This window comes from Salvelinus fontinalis, chromosome 4 (genome assembly GCF_029448725.1).
Source record: "Salvelinus fontinalis isolate EN_2023a chromosome 4, ASM2944872v1, whole genome shotgun sequence".
Taxonomy (NCBI): Eukaryota; Metazoa; Chordata; class Actinopteri; order Salmoniformes; family Salmonidae; genus Salvelinus; species Salvelinus fontinalis.
In genome coordinates this window covers 29,289,325-29,310,723 of record NC_074668.1, presented here as the reverse complement: position 1 = coordinate 29,310,723, position 21,399 = coordinate 29,289,325, and the positions used below count along the sequence as shown (strand labels likewise).

Below are 21,399 nucleotides of genomic sequence, written 5' to 3'. Positions count from 1 at the left end.
TACTGTCTGTCTGTATGACTTCCCTTCAGATACATTTAAGTGATTACCACTGGCTACAGTGCGTGACCAGCAGCAACACAGACACGTACATTAAAACACAAGCTAGACGCCACCGTCATCAGAGAGAGGAAGATACAAGTTGCCTTAACCCCAATCCCCCCACCCCTTAATCTCATGCTGCACATTGTTTTTCAAAGTTTTTTTTCCCTACTCCCCCCAATCATAAAAATTCTGAAATGGCAGGTGTGGACAAAAACAAAATGGCAGCTTAATAACCCCCCCCCCCCCCCCCACCCCATAAGAGCCATAAACATGGAGGTATGTATCCGGCCGCTAAACCTGGTAGAGAAGAGAGGGATGGATGTATTGCTGCCGACCACAACAACGAAGAGTTTGTGGAACATGGATGACGTCACAGCCGTGCTTAGCGTCGTAGAACTCCCAGTGAGGCTTCACGTGGACAGTGCAGGTAGACGATTATTTACCATAAAGACTTACTGAAAGACTACACCTGATAACATTACTACAATAGCTGCAGTGTAGATTGTTTAAAATGACCACGCCACAGCTCTTTGACCAAGACCATCCATTCCTATACTCCGTTCCAAAATACCATGCTGTGATTGGTCAGCTGGTTAGTCAGGTGGCACAGCTCTGCTGTCTGTACCACCACCTATGGAGAGGCCAGTCTCATGGGAGAAATGGGCAAAATGGGATTTAGAGCTGGGGGTCGAGCAGGGTTCTCATCATGACTGGATTGCTTCAGATGGCTTCTGAACAAGAGAGAGAGGCAGTGGGGTGTAGGTGTGGTGTTGTAATCACATTCTCTAGCTGTCTTAAGTTTTCGGACGCTGGAAGGGGAACACTGCATGGATATGTGAAAAGTCAGTCACCTCTACTTGGCTTACACTGAAACAGACAGCAGAGCAGGAAGGACAGAAGGAAGGGGGAGGGCTGGTGGACACAAAGGGACGGACGGAGCGTCTTGTCCTCCTAATCCCACTCATCAAAAAGCTCTGATTTGGGCAGTGCCACAGACTGATCCTCCATTCTGGTTGGCCGATGGACGATTGAGATAGGACGGTGGGTGTGTCTGTCTAAGAGGTGTTGCATTGGGGGTTTCAGGGGGGAAAGAGGTGGAATACAGCTGGAAAGGAGGAGGGGGCTTGGTCAGAACAGGCCAGTCCTGCTGGGAGTGAGGTCTGATTGGCAGAGACTGGTTGGAGAACGGGAGTTAACTGGACGATAGAGGGACGGGATTGGATGGGGGCTGGGGTCAGAGGTTGAGGGCTGTGCTCTTATAGGCTGCAGCCCAGCTGCTCGGCCTTCTCCTGAGTGTTTTGGTTCTGCATGCGCAGGCGCAGGCTGGCGCTGGAGTAGCCCTCGTCACTGCAGCTGCTGCGCAGGCTGCCCCGCTCATCAGAGTCACTGACACTGCTGGTGCTCCACTCCAGATCCCCCAGCAGGTAGTCAGTCCCCTCCACATCCACATCCAGCTCCTCCTCTGCAACACACAACACAGGTCAATATTATGCAGGTACCACAATTAGCACCAATGCGGTCTCTACTGAGCTCATATTCAAATTCAATAACTTTGGTTAACATAAAGCCCCATCACTAAGAGTGGGCGGAAGGATTGGTGGAAGAGAATGGAGACCTTTATATTGTATTATAGTGTAGTTTGATGGAAAAACGTGAAACGTTGACAAAAAAAACCTGTTATACTATAAACCTCCACAAAGCATTAATCACCCCAGTTCAGTTTGTAATGTAGGAGAGGGATTCCCTTGAGTGCTCACCCTGGTCTGAGTCAGGATTGTCGGAGGAGACAATGGATCCTGTGCTGTCCATGCGTGTTCTCTCCACCCCCAGCTGCTCCAGACGCCGTTGCAGGTGCCTCTGCTCTCTCTGCAGCTGGTCTAAGGTATGCTGGGCTCTCCGCTCGCTCTCCTCCAACCTCTACAGTAGACACACATACAGCAATAGACACTGGTCCTCACTTTGTGTGTGTGTACTCTTGTGACAGCTGCTCTAAGACATGCTGATATCGCCTTTTGCCCTCCTGCAACCTCTGACCTCAGTATGTACAGTGCCTTCAGAAAGTATTCGTACCCTTTGACTTATTCCACATTCTGTAGTGTCAGACAGATTTTTCTCTCTCACCCATCTACACAATGCCTCATAATGACAAAGTGAAAACATGTTAAGACATTTTTGCTAATGTATTGAAAATTAAATAAAACTCATTTACATAAGTATTCACATCAATGAGTCATGTTGTAGAAGCACCTTTTGCAGTGATTACAGCTGTGAGTCTTTCTGGGTGTCTCTAAAAGCTTTCCACACCTGGATTATGCAATATTTGCACATGACTATTAACAAAAATCTTCAAGCTCTGTCAAATTGGTTGTTGATTATTGCTAGACCCCAATTTTCAGGTCTTGCCCTAGATTTATCTCCCAGTGTCTGGTGGAAAGCAGACAAACAGGGTTTCCTCTAGGATTTTGCCTGTGCTTAGCTCCATTCAGTTTCTTTTTTATCCTGAAAAACTCCCCAGTCCTTAACAATTTCAAGCATACCAATAACATGATGCAGCCACCACTTTGCTTATGGAGAGTAGTACTCAGTAATGTGTTGTATTTGCCCCAAACATATATATTTTTTTTTGCAGTATTACTTTAGTTCCTTGTTGCAAACAGAATGCATGTTTTGGAAAATTCCTTCTCACTTTGACAATTAAGTTAGAATTGAGTAGTAACTACAATGTTGATCCATCCACAGTTCTCCCCCATCACAGCCATTAAACTCTGTTTTAAATAGTCACCATTGGTCTCACGGTGAAATCCCAGAGCGGTTTCCTTCCTCTCCGGCAACGGAGTTAGGAAGGACGCCATTATCTGTGTAGTGATATACCATTCAAAGTGTAATTAATAACTTCACCATGCTCAAATGGATATTCAGTGTCTGCTTTATATAAATCTACCAATATGTGCCCTTTTTTGCTAGGCTTTGGAAAACATCCCTGGACTTTGTGGTTGAATCTGTGTTTTAAATTCACTGCTTGACTGAGGGACGTTACAGATAATTGCATGGGTTGGGTGCAGAGATGAAGTATTCATTCAAAAATCATGTTAAAACACTATTAGAGAGTGAATACATACAATTTGTGGCTTAAGCAACTTTTCACTCCTGAACTCATTTCGGCTTGCCATTACAAGGTTGAATACTTATTGACTAAATACTTTTCAGCTTTTCATTGTTAATTTGTAAACATTGACATTATGGGGTATTGTGTAGGCCATTGACAAATCTTAATTGAATCCATTTTAAATTCATGCTGCAACAACAAAATGTGGGGAAAGTCGAGGGGTGTGGATACTTTCTGAAGGCACTAACAGTGATTCATTAATATACTGGCCTCCTCCTACCACCACACATAGTTAACCATAGACAGGTTCCTCAACAGTCTAGTCCACAAGGTAGGTAAAACGCTGGTCCTGGAGTGATGCAGGTTTTAGTTTTTACCAGGCGCCGCTTTACTCGACCTCATCAAACCCTGATGTACACTAGTCCCTCACCCGAGTTAGCACTACACTAATTACCCTCTAGACCACGAGGGTAACAGACATAGAATTAGAATACTAGAATTAACTTGAACCTTCTTATGATGGTATAAAAGGTCAGTCATTTTGGTCAGGAAGTTGGTCAACCATGGTTTGCCAGTGAGTCGATAAGATAATGTAAAACAATGCATTTGAAGAATTTATCTGCAATCCGTTTGTTAGCTAGCCAGCCAGCCAGTTTTAGAGGAATGATCCCATGAATTTTTCAAATTAACTGCCAATATGATAAGATATCTATACTTGTCTGAGTCCTAACACAATAGCACTCACAGCTTTCCAAGAAAGCAAAAATGGAGACATTTATGGTCTATTCGCCTATTTTAGAGGCTATTTATACAGAAACTTTGTATAAAACCTGTATGAACTGTATGATTATTTGACAATATTTTTTAGGTTGACAATTCTATTACACAATTTCTGATATATCATATGCCTTACTTTTATTTTCCTACATAAGTAAAATCAGGATTATGCCTCTAATGCCATTCATTCCAATTAGATTGGTTTGGATTTCTCCCGGACCAACATGGCTGCCATTTTCACCCCTTTCTGAAACTATAGCCCCCTCTAGTAATTTAATAGGGTCTCCATGGTAACAGATTTTTCTATTTTAGTCAAATCTGTTGCTGTAACCACGCCAAACGTTGCCATGACAATAAAAAGGGAGTTGGCTGAGGCAGAAACAAAGTGGCACCGTCTATTACCCTCTTCCAATGGTAGAATAAATTGCCCTCTTGAAACTGTAAACACTTTAAACTGATTTCTCATTACTTCTCCGCCCACCATCACCCACCACAATGTGTTTCTTGGCCCTCATCAGCAGGCTGAGGGTGGTATGCCTGTTGGAGTCTGGTCCCAATGGAACGAGGGATTTCAGTCGCTCTAAACACAGCCGTAGGTGTGCGCGTCTGGAGAAAAAGAGAGAGAGATGCATAATTTCATCAGCTCCCTATAAAAGGCCCAGTGCAGCCTAAATTCAGTTGTTCCCTGCGCTTTGTATCATACTCTGCAACAGCTGATGAAACTAACACTGTAAAAGCGAGAGAAAAAAAAGTGTTATTTCCTGATTGTATTTTCAACCAGGCAATCCTGGTGACGTCTCCAGCCCACAAATTGGTTAATATACCCCTCTGCCAATAACAGCTAACTTTCAGTTTTCACCTCCACACTCAGACCACTCCCAGCTAAATTCTTGCTTGAGAAATAGTTAGAACATTTTCATGGAAAACTAAGATAATTGTTACGCAGAAATATGATATTGATATGAAAATGACCATATTGGGCCTTTAAACCCCCTCAGACGTCCTTTTTCACCTCATATGGTGTCAGATCTCTAGCTCCCTGTAGCTCTCCTGCAGTCATTTCACCCCTGAAAGAGATCACTTTCATCCACAAACACTTGTCTGCCTAGGGCGTGCCCGGTGTGGTGATCACAACATTTACATTAAGCTGCTTGAGATCTCTTTATTATCCCCCCTTATCTCCTCACACGACTTGGCAGCTGAAGGGGAGTAGTGGGTGTCGATGGGTGACCACATGACCCCTGTTACACAACACATCACACCTCCAACTGGAGGCTGCTACATGCACGCAGGCAGGCAAGGGGCACGACCTCACTATTTACTGCAGGTGTGTGTAGCGATCTTAAGATGAATGCTCTGGATAAGACCGTATGCTAAAATGACTAAAATGTGCGTACCAAAGGCCAACGCATGAGTGGGGCGAACTTCAATTGAAAACAACTGCACAAAGCGTGGGATAGTTGAGAACATCTGAAATGTTATTTGTAGCTCAAGGCTAGGAGTATGAAGAATATTTAGTACTGGGAGTACTCCAGAGAGATATGATATAGTGCACGTTTATCCCTTCCAACTGCAGTGTGAATTGTCCTCCTGGGTGGCGCAGTGGTCTAGGGCACTGCATCGCAGTGCTAGCTGCGCCACCAGAGTCTCTGGGTTCGCGCCCAGGCTCTGTCGCAGCCGGCCGCAACCGGGAGGACCGTGGGACGACGCACAATTGGCATAGCGTCGTCCGGGTTAGGCCGGTAGGGATATCCTTGTCTCAGTATGTAAAATGTAATAAAATGTATGCACTCTACTGTAAGTCGCTATGGATAAGAGCGTCTGCTAAATGACTAAAATGTAAATGTAAAGAATATTCTAATGTTCATTGGAGAGACACACACACAGCCAACATGTAGATAAAGTACATAAGAGTGGGACATATCCAGGTGTGTTCCTCTGCTAGCCTAGAGCTTAGCTTAATATGAACTATTCCAAAGGGAAACTGGCATGACATAATGTTACAGAGTCCGAGCAGGAGCAGCAACACTGTTGTGATAGAATCAGGATGTACAGGGAGGCTAATGTTTGTAAACAATGTCAACTGACGGCAGGGCAGTCATGCATGTTACAGTACTAAGCCTGTGTTATATGGTCTGACTAGGGTTGCAAAGCGACTGGTAATTTCCTAAAGTTTTAATGTTAAGTTCACTAAAGTTATTTTTTTTTATTCATATATAGTATTTTTATATCCGTGTCCATATTGTCCATGAGTTTCTAGTAGATACACCATATGGTTCAAGAGGAACTTGCCTAATTAATGAAAAAAAAAAAGCATCTAATCAAGAGTGGCATTTTAAATTTACCTCTGCAACTCTTTACCACAACTGCCATCAGTTTGACACCAAAACATTAACAGTGCGTAAAAAATAAAATAAAAGGACATTTCATGTTGAAACTCAATAAACACCAATGATATTCAGTAAGTTGATTTATAATTAGTTAAATGTTTTACAGCTGTCATATATTTTTTATATCATCGCATTTCATATATTTTAAAATGTGATAAGGTCAGAGATAAATTGCAGACACCTGTGATAATCGGAAGTACCCAAAGGGGCCACTAGATGTCTTGTGATAGATTACAAAATCCTTGAAAGATACCAAAAGGCTGGTAGTTTACTGGCAAACTGGTAGTTTACTGGCAAAAAAAAGTTTATATAACCCCCCTTTGCAACACTAGGTGTGACTGAATGGCAGGACTGTAAGGGTGTGGCAGGAAGGACACAAAAACAAGGCTATTTCTGCAACAGGATATTCCCGGGATGTATACACTTACACGTATCAATGGGGTGGCTGTTTATGGGTCTGTGTTCATGTAGCCGATATTTCTGTGAGCCTGTACCTTACCCGTTGACAAATCCCACCAACAACGTCCAACGTTTAAGTCCAGAACAGGGTTTCCGTTTGGAAAATGTGGCGCCGGACAACGTGATCGGGAAGATTTTAATTTAACGGCCATTTGAGAAATTCACCAGACCCATATTCATTGGGTGTGTAACCCATTAGGGCATCCACCCACTGTGCTCAGAATGACAGGAATCACATTGTAGATTATGGTAATTCATCGGAACAGAGCATGCAACGCCTGTAATAAACCAGCCAATAAAACATTTGCCAAAATAAAATTTGCGGGAAATATGAGAGATTCAATTCTCTGTTAGGAACTTAGAGGGTGAATCTAAAGATGCAACCACTAGGATGGGTCGCTAATATGACTAGGGTTGTGCCTTTGGCTTCTGGACAAGGAAAGAAAGGTGATATGAAAACCAATAGAACAGGAGAGAAATGGCATATGAGGAAGTCTTTCATAGTCTGCTCGCGTGGCAAAAGGCCTAGCTGATTATTGAGTTGCGACTGACAGTGAAAAGCATATCAAATATATGTTGTGCGAATCGATTGCCCTTTATTTTCATCAATTCCACACGTCACCAATAGTAAATGGACCTTTAATCCCCCGTCATTTGGTTATATTCCCTTCTGTATTACTAATTCGACCTACAGTTATTTACAGTTCTCATTCTTGGAGTGGAAACGTTGTTTGCCTGCAACACTTGAGAAACAAGTTTATTTCATAACCATCATTGACGACTTTTTTCACTGCCTTTTGCTTGGAGTGCTCCATGTGAGCAATGACCAAGGGTCTGGTTTCTCGGTCTTGTTAATGTTGAGGGAGCGTGCGCGCCTGGGCACGCAAAGAACCAGCCTACCTGGCCTGCTGCGCATAAAATGTAAGAAAATGCCCATTTGGGGTTGTTTGACTTCTGACTTAACTCACCACGTCCACCTCTGATAAGCGTGTGTTGTGTTTTTCCTTCACCTCACACAATAAGTCAGCAAAGTCTGGATGATAGCCTACTGTGAGGAACTAGTAGGCTATTTGAAAAGTCTTTCCAACAAATCACCAAGTCTTGGTGTGAAAGAGCAAAATATCATCATCATCTGATAATCCCATATATCCTGTGGAAACGTCATTAAAAAACCTTTCCGTTAAGCAATAACAGCCATCTTTCCCAAACTCACTGGCACAGAAAACTGGGGGCAGGAATAGGCTAGTTGATACAATGTTGCAAGTTCGCTAGAGACAGCTTCAGCTGATCCAGTTGATTGATTTGATACAATGTCGCACTTCACTAGTATAGCTCAAGTGAAGACAGAGAAAAAGGCAGGCAGACAGGCTGCAAAGAGATGAATGTGATTGAAAGAACCAGAATTTTCACCAGTATAATTTCTATTGTTTTTAATTTGTCAGCTTTAAAGTATTTTTACTTATTTGACAATGGAAGCTCATTTAGGCTATTTAGCCGCCAATGAATCACGGTGTATCAATATGTCCATATGGCAGAAGCTGGTGCGCTCGCATTAGTAGAATTTTGACTTTTATATTTGAAGATTGTTATGATTAACCACATGACAATTTTGGGAAACGAAAACCTTATTGAAATTAAACCACGAAAATGCGCATATGAAAATCATAACAGGCACACAGATAGTAGAATATATTGTATCCTTCCCCAAACTTGAAACTCACGCGCCCCTTATGAAGTCTTTATAAAATAATTGCCATGTTTCTACGGTCGGATGTTCAAGTTAGTTAAGACATGCCTCATAATATGGAAGTAAAACATTCAGATTTCAAACAATTAAGCATGTTTTCAAATGCATACTGCCTCCAGCTCACATTGTAAAGTGATGGGTGACGTGCTGATAGCCTGCCTACCTTTTTCTCAGTCAATTTAGCCGGCAACAGTTGTATTATTATTATTATTTTTTTTTTTTACAAAAGCCGGCCATTACCGGCTAACGGAAACCCTGGTCCAGACATTTCAGTGTTGTGCAATATATAGACGAGAGACAAGACCATGCACGGGCAACTCCCTCCGCTCCAACCAACATGGTCTTTTACACGGGCAACCGGGCCTCCTGAACGCAGGCCTTCCACTTGCCCTGTGGCCTGTAAATCATCCTCCTGTACCGACTCTGACCTCAGGCTAATTGCTCCGAGCAGAGGGATGAGGACAGTAATGCAATCCATACATTCCATTTCTATGGGGATGAGTTCGCACGCAAAAGGTGTGGTAGAAAGAGGAGTGAGGTTACACAGATGGCCAGCTCCAGCAGGCAGACTCAGCTACGGGACTCACTGCAACAGAGGACTTGGACCGAGGCAGGGTGGTAGAAGTGTAGGTGGGGGATTCATTTGAACAAACATAGGAGTAGAAAACATTGAGCCCCCATTGCTTGAGTCTATCTAGAAACACACAACGACTGACGGATCAAGTCTCACCGTCCTCTGGCTGGCAGTGTGTTTGTGTTTCATCATTGGCCAAACAAAAATGTCGCCTTACAATAACTGCCATCTTGTGTGTCGGAATAAGGGGCCATGCTGGTTATAATTTGCAGAATATTTGTCATACCCGTTGTCAGTGGTGTGAGGTACGAATTCGGTACGAATGTCTGGGTAACCATTCGGTACGGGGACCTTGGTTCGGTTCGCACTGTAAACCCGAATGAATACATAAAACTAATATTTACAGCAAAAACACTAGGCCTACGCTTCGAGTAAATCTGAGCTGAAAAAATCTCAGGTCATTTCGTTAAAAACAATTAGAGCCCATGCGCATGTTCAACATTTCAATCTTAAAATTGCCGTATTTTAAAACTGTACTTTTGTGAGGCACAGCTGAGAACTAGTTCTATACAATGGTGAGGTCAAGAAGCCAGAATTGGAGGATCCTCCATCATCGTTTAAATCTCGCTTGGGAACGGCTTCCCAGTAGATTACAACGACGATGGACAGAGAGTTGTGGATAAAACGTTAACAGTATGTCGCCACGCTCTACGACAGCAGCCTACGCAGCTGCCAACACCTCAAATATGTTGTCACATTTACCCAGACATCACCACGGTAGACCGAAACGCAAAGAAACAACATTGTCTCCCCTCTGCACTCAAGCAGCCCTTGGCAAATGATTCTGACTGGGCCAAAGAAATTACAAGAGCGATAGATTTCTTTCTTTTTTTTAATACAGTCTTTGGTTTATTGACACAGATATGCACTTATTCTCAGAGGTTGAGAATCGGGAGTTTCAGTGAGCACCTCGTAAAAGTACTCGAGCATCCATCTTGCACTCATTTCAGCAAACATGTAGTAGCCACTCTATATAAGAAAGCCAAAGCTTCAATGAACTGACCAATGCACCCTGTGTTGCGCTTTCTTAACAGTGACCGCCCATCACATTACCCACAGAGGGAGAGATATACTGTGCTAAAGACACGCCCCCACTGACAGAGGCAGAGTCATGGTGCGTTCGTAACCAAGATGGAAGCGGGAATTTACCACATACGGCTGGGGGGGGGGGGACAATCCACTGGAACGGCCCTCCAACTGGTAATTACTAGTGGGAAACTCGTCTAGCATCATGAGCACCCACACGGTGACCTCGGACTTCACCTACTAAGTAAATGGCCTCTAGAACAGCATTTGCACCAGTTAAAATGTAACAAAACAGTTATAAAAAGGAATCTATTAATGTAGTTTTTGAACTCTATACATTTGTTTACAGGCATGATAGCTGTACCTTTAGTTTATGGTTGACGCAGTTTGTTGGCCATTAGCCAAATCGGCATTTCTCAACGAGTTCAAATCACATGAACGCGCCAAACTGGTATTTACGACTTCACAACTGGTAAATTCCTACCTCCCACATGTTTACAAACATAGAATCAAAAGTGGAAACTTGAGGCCCAACATAACAATAGTCACAACAGACAATGCCAGGAACATTGTGTATGCTGAACATTGTGTATGGCATTTCATTTTCCTGCTGTACCGAAACCGAACCAAACATTGACCCCAAAACCACAATACGAACTGAACCATGGGTTTTGGTGAACTGTTACACACCTAGGAGGGATGCATTGATAGAGGCAATAGGCAGCAGGAGTGAGATGGCTGCCTTTCTTCCAGTTAAGGGAATGTGTATGGGCTTAAAAAGCCTGAGAATCACACACACTCTCATGCTGTGCTGCTGTTCCTAGGCCTAAGCTTCAGAGCCATGCATTATTCAGTCTGTCTGCCTGCCCACTGAGTCATTAGCCCTGGTTGAACCAGAACACCACTCAGACCCTGCTTAGAACACCAGAGGGACAGGGACACCTCCAGGGAGAGACTATGGAAACAGGGAGACTCCAGGGACAGCCAGGTAAAGGTCAAAGTGAGACCAGGGATGAGGCCTGTAGTCCCTTTTTGGATAAGCTGCATTCTGCACTGTTCATTTCACTCTCATTACTCCTTTCTAGACATGTGGGACTGAGGAGAGATTCAATGTCTAATAGGGTGATCTGACAGAGCTAAGTGAGAGACAGTGATGTGGGATTCAACGTACCGGTTTTTCTCCATCTCGTTGTGTGTAGATCTGTGAACAGACAGACAGAGGTTAGAAAGTGTCCTTACACATCATCACACAGTAGATTCAGCGTGCTTCAGTAAAGTGCTTTAATAATAGACGATCCCTCTCAGTTTTCCATCACTGCAGTCAACCAGGGAGTTATTGCAGAGAGGGAGAGGCTTGTGTTCTGTGGGAGTTTAAGAAGTGCCAAAAAGCAGAGAAGTTAAACTCTACGAAATGAGAAAAGGCAGGAATATATATATATATTCAGGAGGCACACACGTGTACACACACAGAGGCCCGGGGGGGGGGGGGGGTAGACTTAGCAACAGTAACTAGAAACAGCCTGCTGCCTGATACCAGCCAGGCTATAGAGTGAGTAAAGGGTGAAAAGAGAGTAGCGGTTGGAAGAGGGACAGAGAGAGAGAAAGAAAGGAACAGAGACGATTTAAAGGTCTTGTAGTGATTGGGTATTGGTGGCCACCTTGCCTCCTACATTGCAGTGTAAACTGCATTGTTCACCAACAGCCTATGGTCCTACCAGCTCTACCGGGATGAGGCCTGTAGTCCCTTGTAGGATCAGGGCATACAGATACGCACCCCTCTCTCCAAGCTCCACAAAGGGCCAGGAAGCTGGCCAGGTCTCTTTTTCATAAAGAATCTGCAATGGGGTGAGAGGGAAAGGGCACTAGGCAGAGGGAGAGGGACAGGAGCAAAGTCCTCTTCTCTCCACTACACCGGAACTCCCCAACCTCCAGTCCCAAAATAGACCAACCTGCACTCTGCAGGCTGACTGCTGTCAGCACCCCGACAGCCTTGGACCCCCTCCGAAAGATCAACCACGCACTACAGACAACACAAATACGAGTGCTTGCTTGCCCCAGCCAGAGAGTACAGTTCATATGACAGCACAGTAGAGCTGACTGGTAGAGAAGACTAGGATATGAATAGGGCTACCAGTGTAACCCATTTCCCATGTGACGGGGGATGGGAAGGGGGGCAGGCATGCCACTGCCAGAGACCTTTCCTCTCCCAGGTCATATTACTGTACAGGACGAGGCCACCTCCCCCTTCTACTCTAGGTGCCGTCTACCTGGCATGCTGTACATGAGCCCATGCATTACCGTACAATTATAACATAGAACAAATCATTACAGACCTATTGACTTGAATGGGGATTAACGGTCTAGTGATTCTATGTGTACAGAACAGCAGTCATATGATCAATGTAATAAGCAGTGAATTAGGCTACACTGTATTCCAGCTATGTAGTACTACACACGATGGAAGAGCTTTAGAATAAGAATAAACATAGCTACATTGTTGTCGTTAGCTATATATAGTCTAATCAGTCAGTGTTTCCCCTGGGTTTTCCTTCTAAGGCGGAGAGCTAAGGACATCCTGGGCAAAATGTTCAACTGAGTCCAAGAGGCTATAAAACCAATATGATGATAAGATGGTTAGATAGATATATTCAACATCTTCCTTTCCATGACTTCATAATAGAGTGGAACAAACAGGTCTACAGAGTCTAGTCCACCAACACAATAGCATGTCAGGCCTGTTTCTGTGTGCACAGGGAGCAGGGGAGAGAAAGTAGTGAGAGAGGAGAGGACCATTTCTGTAATGGAGGAGCTGAAGCAGCAATGACTGCCAAGAGTGAAGAGTAGAACAAAAGGGGAAAGAGGGGAGCAAGAGAAAAGAGGAGACGAGTACATTCATAAAAAGGGCCAGCATTTACGTTGTTACCTAGCAACGCACTACTACTACTTTTACAGATCCACTGCCCAGCCATGCAATTTATAGAACTTGATCGCCGCTGTAAGAAGCATTTAGACCAGGGATGAGCAACTAGCGGAACTCAGTCAGGCCCTCATTGATTGTTAGTCAATCTCACTCAAATATATTAAAACCTGCAAACATCAAAGCCTCCCGAGTGGCGCAGCGGTCTAAGGCACTGCAGTGTTTGAGGCGTCCACTACAGAGCCGGTTTTTTATCCCGGGCTGTGTCGCAGCTGGCCGTGACCAGGAGACCGATGAGGCAATGCACAACTGGCCCAGCGTCGTCCGGAATAGGGGAAGGTTTGGCCGGCCGGGATGTTCTTTTCCCATAGCTCTCTAGTGACTCCTGTGGCAGGCGCATGCACACTGACACCTTCACCAGTTGTACGGTGTTTCCTCCGACACATTGGTGCGGCTGGTTTCCGGGTTAAGGCGAGCAGTGTGTCAAAAAGCAGTGCAGCTTGACATGAGGACATATGGCTCTCGACCTTTGCCTCTCCCGAGTACGTACGGGAGTTGCAGCGATGGGACAAGACTAATTACCAATTGGATTTCACAAAAATTGGGGAGAAAAAGGGGTAAAAATTAGAATTAATTAATAAAATAATAAAACTGCTAACATTTCTCTCCATCCTATGGAAAAATGTGTAGAATTGCAGCATTGCTCGTAATGTGGTGTGGTGGTGGGGTGGCATTCACATCAAATAACATTTTATTTGTCACATGCACCGAATACTACAAGTGTAGACCTTACAGTGAAGTGCTTACTTACAAGTCCTAACCAACAACGCAGTTAAAAAAAACTAAATAAATCAAAAAGTAACAAATAATTAAAAAGCAGCAGTAAAATAACAATAGCGAGGCTATATACAGGGGTGCAGAGTCAATGCACGGGGACACCGGTTAGACGAGGTAATATGTACATTTAGGTGGAATTATTTAAGTGGCTATGCATAGATAATAACAGAGTAGGAGCAGTGTGAAGGAGAAGGGGGGGCAATGCAAATAGTCTGGGTAGCCATTTGATTAGATGTTCAGGAGGCTTATGGCTTGGGGTAGAAGGTGTTAAGAAGCCTCTTGGACCTAGACATGGCGCTCCGGTACCACTTGCCATGCGGTAGCAGAGAAAACAGTCTATGACTAGGCTGGCTGGAGTCTGACAATTTTTAAGGCCTTCCTCTGACACTGCATAGTATAGAGGTCCTGAATGGCAGGAAGCTGGGCCGCACACACAACCCTCTGTAGTAGCTTGCGGTCGGAGGCCGAGCAGTTGCCATACCAGGCAGTGATGCAACCAGTCAGGATGCTCTCGATGGTGCAGCTGTAGAACCTTTTGGGATCTATGCCAAATCTTTTCAGTATCATGACGTGGAATAGGTTTTGTCGTGCCCTCTTCACGACTGTCTTGGTGTACTTGGACCATGTTAGTTTGTTAGTGATGTGGACACCAAGGAACTTGAAGCTCTCAATCTGCTCCACTACAGCCCTGTTGATGAGAATGGGGGCGTGCTCGGTCCTCCTTTCCCTGTAGTCCACAATCATCTCTTTTGACCTTTGATCACTTTGAGGGAGAGGTTGTCATGGCACCACACAGACAGGTCTCTGACCTCCTCCTTATAGGCTGGCTTGTCGTCGTCAGTGATCAGGCCAACCACTGCTGTGTCATCGGCAAACTTAATGAAGGTGTTGGAGTCATGCCTGGCCGTAAGGTCATGAGTGAACAGGGAGTACAGGAGAGGACTGAGCACGCACACCTGAGGGGCCTCCGTCTTGTGGATCAGTGTGGCGGATGTGCTGTTACCTACCCTTACCACCTGGGGGCAGCCCATCAGGAAGTCCAGGATCTAGTTGCAGAAGGAGGTGTTGAGTCCCAGGGTCATTAGCTTAGTGATGAGCTTTGAGGGCACTATGGTGTTGAACACTGAGCTGTAGTCAATGACTAGCATTCTTACATGTGTTAATTTTGTCCAGGTGTGAAAGGGCAGTGTGGAGTGCAATAGAGATTGCATCATCTGTGGATCTGTTTGGGCAGTATGCAAATTGTAGTCGGTCTAGGGTTTCTGCGATAGTGGTGTTGATGTGAGCCATGACCAGCCTTTCAAAGCACTTCATGGCTACAGATGAGTGCTACAGGTCGGTAGTCATTTAGGCAGGTTACCTTGGTGTTCTTGGGCACAGGGACTATTGTGGTCTGCTTGAAACGTGTTGGTATTACAAACTCAGACAGGGAGAGGTTGAAAATGTCAGTGAAGAAACTTGCCAGTTGGTCAAAGCGTGCTTGGAGTACACATCCTGGTAATCTGTTAGGCCCTGCGGCCTTGTGAATGTTGACCTGTTTAAAAGGTCTTACATCAGCTGCGGAGATCGCGATCCCACAGTCTTCCGGAACAGCTGATGCTCTCATGCATGTTTCAGTGTTTATGCTCGCTTCAAGGCATAGAAGTAATTTAGTTCGTCTGGTAGGCTTGTGTCACTGGGAAGCTCTCGGCTGGGCTTCTCTTTGTATTCTGTAATAGTTTGCAAGCCCTGTCAAATCCGAAGAGCTTTCGGAGACGGTGTAATACGATTGGATCTTAGTCCTGTATTGAAGCTTTGCCAGTTTGATGGTTCGTCGGAGGGCATACCGGGATTTCTTATAAACTTCCGGGTTAGAGTCCCGCTCCTTGCAAGCGGCAGCTCTACCCTTTAGCTCAGTGCGAACGTTGCCTGTAAACCATGGCTTCATGTTGGGGTATGTACATACAGTCACTGTGGGGACGACGTCGTCAATGCACTTATTGATAAAGCCAGTGACTGATGTGGTGTACTCCTCAATGCCATCGGAAGAGTCCCGGAACACATTCCAATCTGTATTAGCAAAACAGTCCTGGAGCTTAGCATCTGCTTCATCTGACCACTTTTTTATTTTTTATTGACTGAGTCACTGGTGCTTCCTGCTTTAATTTTTGCTTGTAAGCAGGAATCAGGAGGATAGAATTATGGTCAGATTTGCCAAATGGAGGGCTAGGGGGAGTTTTGTACGTGTCTCTGTTTGTGGAGTAAAGGTGATCTAGAGTTTAACATGCTGGTGGAAATTTGGTATAAATGGATTTGTGTTTCTCTGCATAGTCCCCTGCCACTAGGAGTGCCGCCACTGGATGAGCGTTTCCCTGTTTGCTTATGGCGGTATACAGCTCATTGAGTGTGGTCTTAGTGCCAGCATCGGTCTGTGGTGGTATGTAGACAGCTACAAAAAATACAGAAACTCTAGGTAGATAGTGTGGTCTACAGCTCATCATGAGATACCCAGGCAAGCAAAACATCAAGACTTCCTTAGATATCGTGTACCAGCTGTTGTTTACAAATATACATAGACAACCACCCCGTGTCTTACCAGAGGCGGCTGTTCTATCCTGCCGATACAGTAAAACCCACCAGCTGTATGTTGTTCATGTCGTCGTTCATCCATGACTCGGTGAAACATAAGAAATTACAGTTAATGCCCCATTGGTAATTTAATCTTGCTTGTAGGTCATCGATTTTATTTTCCAATCGAACGTTTGCCAATAGAACGGATGGCAGTGGGGGTTTACTTGCTCGCCTACGAATTCTCAGAAGGGAGCCCGATCTGTAGCAGCAACATTATGTACAAAATAAGTTTAAAAAAAAGTTAAACGCAAAAAAAACCTAATTGAACAAAATAACACGGTTGGTTAGTAGCACGTAAAATGTCAACCATCCTCTCCGGCGCCATTCTACTTTGCTAGTCATTAGAATTTAACATGAACATTTGACTAGTGGGTTGGCGCCCCCCCTTGGGTTGTGCCGTGGCAGAGATCTTTGTGGGCTATACTCGGCCTTGTCTCAGGATGGTAAGTTGGTGGTTGAAGATATCCCTCTAGTGGTGCGGGGGCTGTGCTTTGGCAAAGTGGGTGGGGTTATATCCTTCCTGTTTGGCCCTGTCCGGGGGTATCATCGGATGGGGCCACAGTGTCTCCTGACCCCTCCCATCTCAGCCTCCAGTATTTATGCTGCGGTAGTTTGTGTCGGGGGGCTAGGGTCCGTTTGTTATATCTGGAGTACTTCTCCTGTCTTATCCGGTGTCCTGTGTGAATTTAAGTATGCTCTCTCTAATTCTCTCTTTCTTTCTCGGAGGACCTGAGCCCTAGGACCATGCCTCAGGACTACCTGGCATGATGACTCCTTGCTGTCCCCAGTCCACCTGGTCATGCTGCTGCTCCAGTTTCAACTGTTCTGCCTGCGGCTATGGAACCCTGACCTGTTCACCAGACATGCTACCTGTCCCAGACCTGCTGTTTTCAACTCTCTAGAGACAGCAGGAGCGGTAAAGATACTCTGAATGATTGGCTATGAAAAGCCAACTGACATTTACTCCTGAGGTGCTGACTTGCTGCACCCTCGACAACTACTGTGATTATTATTATTTGACCATGCTGGTCATTTATGAACATTTGAACATCTTGGCCATGTTCTGTTATAATCTCCACCCGGCACAGCCAGAAGAGGACTGGCCAACCCTCATAGCCTGGTTCCTCTCTAGGTTTCTTCCTAGGTTTTGGCCTTTCTAGGGAGTTTTTTCTAGCCACCGTGCTTCTTCACCTGCATTGCTAGCTGTTTGGGGTTTTAGGCTGGGTTTCTGTATAGCACTTTGAGATATCAGCTGATGTAAGAAGGGCTATAAAAAATAAATTTGATTTGACTAGTGCTAAAACTACCTATGTAGCCTAATATCTAATATGAATCAGGTTCCTATTACAACAGACTGAGGCATAAATAGACCCATTCGACCCCTCCTTACCGGTTTAGATTTAATATCCAGTTATCTCGAGTTACTGCCTCTCTCGACCACCCAGCCATACTGCTTAATCTCTGTCAGGGTTAGGTAGGAGGACTACCGTAGGAGGCTGTTTCTTCATAGCTAGGTGTCTTGGTAAGCTGGATAACAACAGACAGCTGGCCAGGCGAGGGTGTCCTGTCCTTCCAGGAGGAGAGCTGTCTATCAGGGTGAACTGCTTGACTGCTGCAGTCTGTCCTTAGACACCCTGATCAACCTCAATCTGCTTGGATTCCCCACTACTGCAAGTTGCTACTTGCTTAACTCTGCCTAATTCTGATTGCAGTATCCCAGACAGGAAAAACATCAAGGGCAAAATGCTATTAAAAATGCTCAAAGCAAACTTACAGGCACAAACACACTGACAGACACAAACTCAAAGCATCAGTTTTATAGAGTTTCAGAAGGACTGGGTTGTTATAGATTATGATAATACAGTTAAAGATTATCATTGGCTGTAAACAGACTAGCCTGTCCAGCATTGAGAGCATAACATTAAAGATCAGAACACAAATCCAATAGACAGCAAAGCAACAACCCAACAGAGCCCCTGCAAGTTGGTAAAGTCGAGTTGTTTTTGTCAGTGCTGCATGCCTACACCGTGCCACCACGCCTATATGACATTCACTACATGAGTGAATGTAGGACGAGGGGGGCTCTGCCTGCACATGGATGAATAACACAGCATGATGAGGGGGTGCTTCAAAACTGGACCACACAAACTGCATGTTTTCTGAAAAACTGATCTTGCCATTACAGCTGAATCGTTGAGGGGGTCTACAGTACACAGGGGATTATACACTACTGTTAGTCAAATGACTACCTGCTATTGGAGTTCTTCTTGCTTTTGTTTTTCCGTTTCAAGCTGTCCTTCTCTTTGCTGCTGGTGAACGGTAACACGGAGGCATAGCCATGTTCTGCTTCTGCAAATAAATGAGCAGGATACAAGTCAATCACATCATTATAATTCTCAACAGTGCAAGGAATGCATTCAATGCAGCCATACACATTTCAATAAATTGATGAGAGAATACTGTATTTTTGCCTAGGTAAGATGAGACAATTTGTACAAAATATCGATTTATTTAAATGTTTTCCCTTTCAGGCAATGATGTCATCTGAACTAGAGTAAACCCTACCAGCTACCCGACAAACCACAACAGAGAAGTGAAGGGGTCGCTTGGAGAGAACATCAAGATCAAATCCAATGAAGCAAGCATGAACCCTTACCGTGTGAATGTGACAAATATATATATATATATTTTAAATAGAATACGGTAATTTTTGCATTTCAGTAAGATTGCAAACACTATACTTAAACAAGTGTCTAGATAAATACCCTGGTAGTGTCGACTGTAATTATTGCTGTACATTTGTTGTTGCTGTGAACATATTGCTGCCAGCTACCCCTATTTGTCGATGTAGCCTAGTTACAATGCAATTACTTAGCTATACATTCATGTTTAATATGTGGTCTGCAATAATAATCAATACATTATTTATAGCTAATCAACCTGACAAATTGATTATAACAGGTGCGTCCACCAGCAATGCAATTGAGGCACGGTAGTACTAACTCAATTATTCATTTAAAAAAAAATAAGCATGCAAAATATGTTATCACTACTGTACCTCTTTCTCTGCGATCAAGGTATTCTGCTGCTTCGATCAACATCTGCACCATTTCGATCGCCGCCATTTTCAACAATAGCACCGAAAAAAAGATGCTAATTCGTGTCAATTTGGATACACAACTACTTATGGGGGTTAACGTTAACTATTTCACGTTCAATTACGTTTTTTTGGTAATGATTAAAATAAGAGATGATATCTCACACAAGGCAATTTATCGATAACAGAAGTCAGTTATCGCTGTGATACTGCTCTGATCAGCTTGATAGCTTATTTATTGGCTAAATAGTTTTTGTCAAATTCGCTTGACTGATTCTGGCTCGCAGTTACAATCGCTGTCAGTGATTGCAAGCTAACGTAAATGCTAGCCAACGTTTCTGGAAGTCACCAACAAAAATAATGCAGGCGGAATTAGTGTTGAACCAAACGTCACGCCTTGTTGACAAAATAAAAATGACAACCGGTAGCTAGTTAGTTATTATTAAACTTAGCCGCACAGAAAAAAAAAGTATAGCTTTCTTGCTACCGTGTGAAGTTAACGACTCAGCAAAGAAATGAACCCGTTTTAAAATGCGATGTCTGGTCTATTCGAAATTTCGAACCAGCGAATGTAGCTAACTATCCAACGTCAAAACAGCCTTGTCGAATTCAAATACTGTAGTAACAAGCTGGCTAGTTATGCTGCTCGGTCTCGAGCTGCAAAGGCTGACAAAAAGAAGTTACACAAATGTTTGAAAAGAGCGGCTAGCCACTGCTACCTTGCAACAGTGTTGATCAGACCGAAATTATATTGGTAAACTAACTCCTGTATTTTTGCCAAAAAAAAGCTTCTGTGAGCGGCGATGCGATTGGGTACCCTAAATAGTAAATGCATTTCTTATTGGACCTAGCCACTGTCGCTTCAACCAATAGGGCTGTCACATACCCCTAGTCATATGCGACTGGTCAACTTGTTTCGCCATTTTGGCTCAATCATATCCTACCTAGGGGGAAATCGCAATTGCATTCTCCTCCTTCTCAAAAGAGAAGGTAAGAGCGACCTCTGACTTGCTCATGCAATGGGACGCGAGGGGTATTTTAATTGAGATTCTCCCCCACTAGTCTAGCGTTGTTACAATACATGATCCACAATGGAGTCTTGTTTAGAGTTTAGCGTTGCACCATTGGTTGTTCTCACCGAGACTGGTCACGATTTATCAACAACTCGCACGAGCTGCGGTGGCAACACCCCTTTTTGTGCGAAAGACCACGCCCCGTGGACATGCTGCTTTCGCTGTGTACATCGGTGATTGGTTTCTCAGTGTTGTTTGCCGTTTCAAGATCAGTGGTTGGCCGAATTCACATGCTGTTCCACTATTGGTCTGTCTCGTTTAGTGACAGTTACCTTTGTTTTCCTGATGAGATAATATGGACCGCAGAAGTAATTAAGCATTTTTAACCATAAACATTTGTGATAAAGTATTGATATATTGATAAAAACATAATTGAATTATAGAAATCATGACTGTGGAGAGCCGACCTTAATTCAATTTGCATTTAGGTTTCTTTACTTGAGAACACCTTTTAACACTTGGAAATCTCCAAATATGCTTGAAAACTAGATTGGTAGATTGATTCATAGCAGGTTATGCAATTGGCATACTAGCTATGAGGGGAAAAGCCAGCGTTGAATTGCATATGTTGTGGCAATACTACGCAAAATATATTTTGTGCATGCTTGACAGGACCATAGTTGATGATCCTCTGGGAAGATTAAGTTGAGATATTCCATCAGTCAGACCAAAATGCCCATAATC

General features: G+C 44.0%; 1 protein-coding gene across 1 annotated transcript; it reads right to left on the bottom strand.

Annotated features, from left to right (window-relative positions):
- Positions 1 to 282: 282 nt before the first annotated feature.
- Positions 283 to 20,749, bottom strand: LOC129853481 (max dimerization protein 1-like). Its single transcript, XM_055919582.1, has 6 exons — positions 19,604 to 20,749; positions 18,795 to 18,894; positions 11,353 to 11,382; positions 4,417 to 4,531; positions 1,800 to 1,959; positions 283 to 1,504 (listed from the first exon to the last, which is right to left on the bottom strand). Exons 1-6 carry the CDS (start codon positions 19,668 to 19,670, stop codon positions 1,299 to 1,301), a joined length of 678 nt encoding a protein of 225 aa, XP_055775557.1. The 5' UTR covers positions 19,671 to 20,749; the 3' UTR covers positions 283 to 1,298.
- Positions 20,750 to 21,399: the final 650 nt, after the last annotated feature.